Source organism: Plectropomus leopardus, chromosome 4 (assembly GCF_008729295.1).
Source record: "Plectropomus leopardus isolate mb chromosome 4, YSFRI_Pleo_2.0, whole genome shotgun sequence".
Taxonomy (NCBI): domain Eukaryota; kingdom Metazoa; phylum Chordata; class Actinopteri; order Perciformes; family Serranidae; genus Plectropomus; species Plectropomus leopardus.
The window spans coordinates 30,674,165-30,682,855 of record NC_056466.1 but is presented as its reverse complement, the minus strand read 5'-3'; the positions used below and the strand labels follow the sequence as shown (position 1 = coordinate 30,682,855).

General features: G+C 39.6%; 1 protein-coding gene across 1 annotated transcript in view; it reads left to right on the top strand.

The window, feature by feature from the left end:
- Positions 1-2,018: 2,018 nt before the first annotated feature.
- The window catches only part of si:dkey-92j12.5 (multiple PDZ domain protein), a 55,952-nt gene continuing 49,279 nt past the window's right edge, over positions 2,019-8,691 (top strand). Inside the window, exons 1-4 of the mRNA XM_042485523.1 lie at positions 2,019-2,031; positions 3,311-3,477; positions 7,372-7,596; positions 7,895-7,963. Of these exons, the coding sequence (XP_042341457.1) occupies positions 2,019-2,031; positions 3,311-3,477; positions 7,372-7,596; positions 7,895-7,963 (474 nt within the window). The remainder of the gene's footprint in view (positions 2,032-3,310; positions 3,478-7,371; positions 7,597-7,894; positions 7,964-8,691) is intronic.

Below are 8,691 nucleotides of genomic sequence, written 5' to 3'. Positions count from 1 at the left end.
AAATACACCAATGCTGACTGAAGTAAGTCATGCCTCCATGTGTGTCGACTCAGCAGAGATAACATTGGGGTTTAACACACAATGATTTATTTGTGGTGGCCCGCCACAATTAAAACACCTGCCACCACGTATTGATATTATATATTTATGAGCTGGACTGTTCATTAGGAGCCCTAATGGAATATATATACCATTTGTTAATGGCACCAGGAGCACAGGGCGTATTCTGGGCACAGACGGAGCAGCATAGTGTTAGGTGAAAATGAACCCGACCATTGGGCTGGTATTAAAGTTTGCCCTTGCAGCAGCTGCTCCTCTCATCCATCGATCTGATCAGCTCTGAACCGCTTGATAGATTTAGAGAGGGGACACCCACCCACCCATCCATCCATCCATGCACAGACACACCATAAAAAAAAAACAAACAAAAAAAGGGACACTTGCTGATCCACCGTCATCAGCCTCTGCCACACACATATTCTCATTCTATGGGAAACACTATACACTAAATGTGAAAAGCTGATCTAAAGAAGAAAATATATTTGAAAGCAATACAGAATGCCAGAGAGCTTACTTATATTCCATTACATTTTTTTATTTAGAATATAAAAACGCAGAAACGTTATGAAAGTGTTTGATACAAAAAAAATTAATATCAATATTTAAGCATTTTTAATAACTTAATCTCTTGAAATACTCATATTTTTGACATTGTTTTGTCTGTTCTCTAATTTTAACTGTTCTGCTGTAACATTTCCACAAGAAGGATACAGGTACGGAACAGGTACTGTGATAGGCTAGCTTTGAGTTGGACTTTCCATAATAACATTGTTTGCAGTGTCCCACTGAAATGTATTACGGGATTACCGCAGGGCTACTTCTCTTTCATTAGGGATGAGCCCTGTGTGCCTGGAGATCACAGGGTGACATGCGCACTGGCACGGAGCGCTCACAAGCCGCGCGGACACAATGCTGGAAAAATAAAGCGCGCGGCTTTGCTTCTTGATTTCTCTCAATGCGCTGTTATGACTTGTCCCATCAGGAAAGTGTCATTCTCGGCATTCGGTAAACACACCCGGCGGACTGGTGCGGGAGGTGGATGCGCTGAGGCTCGGAGCTCAGAGGGGACCTGTTGATAGCCCACCGGCGCTGCAATGGAGGTGAGAGGAGGCTCTTTTTTTCTCTCTGAACTGTCCGTGATGTCCGTCCGATCGTCAGCTCTAACATGCCCGGGTCATTTAAAAGAAATTAACACACTGTCTTGTTGATTACATATCAAATGAACAGCTAATGGGCCTAATTGCTGCAAATCATTCATCCGTAATGATTTTTTTTTATTCTAAAGCAGTCACCATCGCGTTAATATCAACAGGTATAAGATATAGATTTCATTAGGGCTGCCGTGAAGGGCATATAAGTGCTGCCATACCCCTACTGCCTATCAATGCCTTCTAATTAAATCTCAGATGAGACGTTGTCATTTCGAGCACATCGTTTTTGCAAATCGAATCATGTCATTGGTATCATGCTCTGATGCTATACAGGCTTCCCCTGCAGCCAGAATGGTCGGGAGGCCATGTGTCGCTGTTAATTACCATCACTGACTGATAAAGCCTTTTGGAGAAGATTTAAATCCTGCTAAAGAGCATTAGTTGTCAAGCAAGGCGCTTGCAAACAAGCATGGCCTCGGAAGAGAGGATGATAGAGGTGAAATGATACAGAAGAGATGTAAAATACAAATCGGGGGACTCATTTTTTAGTAATTGCACATTAGCAAGGTGGGGAGCCAAAAAGAAAACTGGCTTAATTGTAATGAGAATGTATCAGCAGTGGCGATATCAAGGTGAAACCTCATCTTTTAGAAAATGCCAGCTTCCACGAGTCACAGAAATATGTGCAAGGTCATGTTGAAGCTGTTTGTTTTTGTGTTTTTATTCATGTCGCAGGTGCCAAAAGGAGAAGAATGACATTTAACTGAGACTGAAAGTCACAAATTCATCCGAACAATTCCTCAAGCAATGGAAATCATGGGTAAGTGTATCCGGGGCCAGTGATGTTTAAAGCTAAACACGTCCCAGTAACCTTAGCAGCACTCTTCGCCACCACCATCATCAGAGGCTTACAATTAAGGTGTCAGGGACGGGGTGGCTGCAGCCAGACGGGAGGGAATGGTCACATGTGCAGGTGGCACAGTCTGGTCGGTAGTCAAAACTTTGTGGTGAAGAGTTTACAGGGTCTTAACCTTCTGCCACATACAATTACTGCAATTGTGGCTTGTGCTCATTAGCTCCTGCTCTGCTAAATAAACAAGGGCAATATGACCTGACGCAGCTCCTGCCTTCGCTTTTTTACTGTTGCAGAACGGACAGCACGTCCTCCTTCAGCACTATCCTAATGATTCCTGATAAAGTTTGTGTGTAGCCACATGGAAAAAGAACATTTTGGCTCAAGCTGAACCCAAAAATTTGCAGTTTGAAACTAATTGGGTCAGTGAGATGAGGGGTATGTGACATTTGAAACAGTTAGAAATTGAAAGAACTCGCTGCAGCAATAGTCCAGGAATATTTCCTTCAGACATTTTACCTCCACACTGTAAAATCTGACAGGTCGTTAAAAAAAAAAAATCTTGGACACCAATGGCCTTTAAAAGGGAAAGTAAATATAACTTATGTTCAACTAAATAAATACAAGCAAAATTACCCAGTTCTTTCCAAGTGTCTTTGACTTCAGTTAATCAAGTTAGTCTGACTTAACTTGATCATGACAAAGATGATTTTGCAAGTGAACTGCAAGGTCTGTTTTCTTAAAATATTTTAGAAAATACAAATATAAATAACTAGTATTGCAACCAGCAGAATACATATATTAGCTCAGTAAACTTGGTTTAATGAGGTTTCTTAAACTCTGAAAGATTGATTTAATTCAACTTGTCATTTTTAAGTTGCAACAACTTCACAAAACTAAGTTAATATGACTAAATTTTAAGTAAACCTAACAGTTAGATATAGTTAACATTACATAAAATTAATATTTATATTACATTTTTTAAGGCAGTCGGTTTCCCTTTTTTTAAAACTTATCACACTGAATCAGTGCTGACAGAAGTCATTCTGAATTCTAAAGACAAGCAAAGACTTGAGAAATCTCCTTCACTTCTCAGTTAAGCATTGGCATTTCATAGATTATTATTAAAGGAATGGGTTAAGGAAAGGGTAAAGGAATGGTACAACAACATCAATAACACAAAGTCAAATGGGAGAAATCGTTTTTTTTCTCCGAATGACACAAATGATATGCAATATCTGTGCAGATACTCAGCGTGCCTTGGAAGCTGTGGAGAGACTGCAAGCCAAACTGAAGGAGCGAGGAGAGGCCCCCACACAGGAGAAACTCTCCCTGCTCAAAACTGTCCTGCAGAGCCCCCTGTTCCATCATATACTCAGCTTACAGCAAGCTCAGCGGAAGCCCCCGGCGAAGGTACAGCGCGAGCATGAGTGTGTGGGCGTTTGGTGTATATTGAATGGTGGGGAAGGAGCCGGAATCGTTCCCAAAATACTGAATGCAGGAACCAAACTGGATGAGTAATCAGCTTACCTAAGCTTACCACTAAAGCCCTGAGAGAGAGAGAGAGAGAGAGAGAGACTAAGAGAGGGAGGGATGAAGAAGTGGCTATATATCATGTCGAGGAGTTTGCAGAAGTCATCTGTGGGGTTGTCATAAATTTTTAGGGTCTGTGTGTGTTTTGGGGTATTAATTCAAACACATTTTCTTGATTATAACCCACACACACACACAGTATATGTTGTATGACAACATTAAGGGATTTAACCATTTGAAATCTGGGCAAATTGGCTTGATTTATTTTTCAAAAACATGGGAAGAAGGCAATACGCATTTTAAGAAGCAATGATCAAGATATTATCAAGAAATTCCTAAAAAATAAAAGAAAATTGTCTGAAAATCAGCACGAAAAGCCAACCTAAAACCAAAATGAAATGAAAAACCTGCTTTAAATTATAATATTTCGGTCATAAATAACTTAAATGTATAATTACAATAATTAAGAAAATGGTTCTCTGGAACATTTTTCCCTAGCTTATTTTACAAGTAATTTTTTTAAATCTACTAATTTCTTGCGGTTTATTAGACATTTCTTGCCAAGTTGCTCATTGCATTTTTTTCCTGTTTCTGACAAAAACAAACCAGTTTGCTCAGGATCCAAAGGTTTTACTGGTGAAAGGCGTCTGAATGCAGGGGAGTAAAATGATGTCAATCCAGGTTTCAAAGGGTTAACCATAGACTGTATAGAATAATCAATGTAGTTACCGTGATGGCATACACTGGTTTGTGTACTGCCATTCTGAAGCGGTTAGTTTGGAATTTTGGCCATCTTGGGATTTTGGAGCAAAAAGTGACCATATTTGGAGTAGAGGGTGGAGTTAACCTTAACCTAGCTTAGTTAGCACGGTGCATTTAAGGTTATGTTTAACTGTGATAATCCATCCATCCATTTTCTGTAACCACTTATCCTCTTAAGGGTCGTGGGGGTGCTGGAGTCGATCCCAGCTGACATTGGCCGAGAGGTGGGGAACACCAGACTCTCACAGAGCTGACATTACTGTCACACAAACAGGCAATTAAAGGTCGCCAATTTTAAGATAGATGGCACCCACATGTCATTCAAAGTGACCATGCCCTTCATTATGACCTGCTTGTTTTTGGAGAACCTGGAGAAAACATAAAAACTCCACACAAGGGCCCTAAGCCAGGGTTCAAACGCGAGACCCTCTTGCTTTGAGATAGAAGTGCAAACCACTGCACCACTGTGCCACCCTAACTGAATTCTAATGCTGATTTTCACCAGCGAAAAACAGGCTTAAAACCATAACAACAAAATGTACTCACTGGAAAAGCAGAAAATCAATTAAATGCAATTAAATGCTGACCAAAACTTATTTTCTGGAGACCAAAATGTTACAATAAACTTTCATAAACTGAAAACATACTAAAAATAGAGTTATCCTAGCTAAGGTTATACTCTGTGAATCCAGGATTACGTCATGGTTACATTACCTAACCAACATTTGCACATAACAATTATGCAAAATTCTCAATAACATTTAAATGAGGGAGGTATATAAAAAGAGAGTTGTCGTGATGTGAGAAATTAGAGACCAAAACCATTTTTTGTGCCAGGCTGCAAACATGTTTATTTCTACTTTAAATTTGGACATTTTAACATGGAGGTCAATGAGGATTGACTCGCTTTCAGAGCCAGCCTCAAGTGGCTCTTAGAGGAACTGCAATTTTTGGCACTTCTACATTGGCATAGGGTTAGGGTTAGTTACTTAAAAGTACAATTTTGAGGTACTTGTAATTAAAATTTATTTTGATTTTTTGCTATGGCATACTTACTGCACTACAATTCAGAGGCAAGTATTGTACTTTTTACTGCCCTACATTTATTTGATAACTTAAGCAACTTTGGAGAATGAGAATAATTATATAGAACAGGATCAACAAACAAACTATGATGGATTATTGTAGGATAAAAGGAGACCTGATGAGAATTGGGGTAGATCCACCTGCTACCCAGCTGTATATAAACTTATTAAAACTAGCCCCACCTTTACCAACTGCACCATTAAACCTTTAAAACCTGAGTAAATTCCTCCAAAATTTAAAGTTTAAATAAAAAAGGGGAATAAAGGTGCTCAAAAATAATAACTCTGTAACATAATTTTCAACATATTATAAGAAATATTATAAAGGGTGAAATTTTTGTAAAAGCTGTCTAAATGCAGCAAAAAACAAGTAATGTCAGGTTTCAAAGGGTAAAAGCGATGTACAGATTAATAATTCCAATCCATTCTGATTGATAGGAATTAAGAGAAGATTAAGAGAACTTTTACTGTTGGTCCTTTTGTACTTTTCCTAGTCTGAAATACCTTTACTTTTAACAGCATATTGCTGCACTGTTGTTTGACCTAAGTAAGTCAAAGATCTGAGAACTTGTTCCACCACTGTTGTCAGCGGTAATCATCATGGCTTTGTAATTGTCTGTTGTGGTATACTGTAATAGGCTAACCTTATAAGCACCACCGTCTGCACACACACACCAGGATTATTACATTAGCTTTGTGCCATGTGAGCCTGTAGCCGTTTAGCATCTCTGCATTCCAGGAAACATGGAACTGGATCGTGTCGGTGGTGTCTGGATTTATATCAGGGCAGACACCAGCAGGGATTCTGTTGTTTTTTTTAAAGCTCACAGTTTTTATGTAGCACAAATCAAAGGAGTGCAAAGTTGCTCATTAGTGTTTTGATGGTGTTCCTGCTTTTATTCTATGACTTCTTTTCCAACAGGTGTCAAAGCAGTTAGAACGGAAAAGCATACAGATCAGAAATACAGAGAAATCTCTTTTAAACATTGAAACAGAAACCTAAAAGACAAAAGGGAGCAGGTTTTTGGTTATGTGGTATTGAGCAGAAGCTTTTATCTCAGATCCTTGTGTTCCTGCTCTCCTATCTTTCCCCTCCCTGCTCCATGTTAAACCTATTTTTCTGCACTTTTTTTCTTTTGGCTAACACACATTCACCCTCCCTCCCTGTTCTCCCTCCCACATTTTTCTTCATTGTATCACACTGCCCTCCTTTCTCAATTTCTTTATCCTTTCTATTTCCCTCCATCTCCATCACTCTCTCATCCTATTCCTCTCTGTCTCCATATCGCCGTTCTTCAATTAATGCCTCCACATCTCTATCAATCCCTCTCCCCATTTCTTTATTTTCCCCATCCATTTCCCTCCCAATCTCTCTTCCTCCCTTCCCCCTCATTCCTCAATCCTTCTCTGGTTCATCTGGTCTCTCACCATCCATTTCTTTTACATGCATCCTCTCCATTTTTACACTTTTATCCTCTTCCTCTCGTCTCACCATGTGTTCTATCTGGGGTTGTCACGATTCTAGAATTGCTAACTCAGTACCAATAATCAGAAAAATACTCGATACTTGATACCATTTTCGATACCAAACTATTACATCAGTGACAACAATACTTTTAGGTTGCCTCAGGTAGTGAAAAAAAGAAGAACAACAAAAAACAGCAAAGATCACATGCTCATGTCTATTTATTTGTTGTGCTCCTGGTGATTTGGTGTTTTTGTTGCGGATCAAGGTTGGAAACACAAGTTTGGTGCAAATCTGTGATGGAAACCCGCCTAATGAGTAGGCGGAGAAAGGCACTGCTGGTATCGATACTGTTGCAAATGAGTGTTGCATCCAATACTAATTTTTAGTAACAAATAAGTATGTTTTTTTTGACAACCCTAGTCCTATCTATCAATCACATATTGCTCTCCATCTTACCAGGGGAGGATTTCCAAATCGGTGTCCATGAACTGTGGCCCCTGTCAAGGCATGGCGATGGGCCTGAAGACGCTGAGCCACAGTGACTCCTACACATGGGCCATGGAGAACCGGAGGCCCAGCAATGCCAGATCCATCAACAGGGACGGCAGCATCTCTTCTCTGGGCTCGCAGGATCTGTCCCTCTCCGACATTTACCAAGAGAACTGCATTCACGCTGAATCACAAGTAAGTAAAACACCCGTCGTCAATACAAGGTCATTTAGGAGAAGTTTAGTGATAGGAAGTAATTTATTCTTTAAGGCCACAAGCCAACCAAATATTTTTTTTCTTTCAATTGTAAAATGTAACACATCCCCATTGCAAATGTCACATTTTACATTAGGGAATATTACATCGCATTATAAAACTCCAGCACAGTTGGGTATTACATTGTCTGAGGGTTGTAGCTGATCGAAAGAGGCAGCTCGGCTAACTCGATGTCATCTCATGTTTGCTTTTGTTTTACACGACATTTATGTTTTAGTACTGCACTCCCCCTCGAATCTCCCGCACCATGTCGATGGGGAGAAACCTATCTGCCATTGCTCATGAGGTACAGCTACAGACTCACTGTACATGTGATGTGTTACTGTAGAGTGGGTAAATGCGTTGTCTGTGAATGTAGAAAAACCATGGAATTAAACAGGTTGAGCACTTTAACCTGTTAATGTGTAGATTGTAGTCAGTAGATAACTTACCCATATTATACATACTCCATGAAAAAGTTGAAGTTTCACAGTGCTTAGTCCAAAAACTGATAAAACAGTCAGTACAATGCCAAAATGAACTCTGACCGTTGTACGTTATCTGTGACTCACACAACCCTACGCTGTATGTGCACTGCATTATATTTTTGGGTTGTCCGTCCATCCATCCCATTCTCATAAATGCAGTATCTCAAGAACATGAGGGAATTTCTTCAAATTTGGCACAAACTTCCACTTGGACTCAAAGATGAACTGATTAGACCTGGTTGGTCAAGGTCAAAGGCCAAGGTCACTGTGACCTTGCATTTGTCTCATTATTGTGAACGCAATATCTCAACAATACTTTGAGAGAATTTTTCTTTGAATTTGGCAAAAATGTACTTAAAGTCAACAATAAACTGATTATATTTCGGGGTCATAAGTCAAAGGTTAAGGTGATGTGTCCTTGTCTGTCTCATTCGCTTAAACATAATATTTCTAGAACACCTTTGGGTAATTTCTTCAAATTTGGCACAACATCCATTTGGATTCAACAATAAACAGATTAGATTTTGGTGGTCAAAGGTCAAGGTCA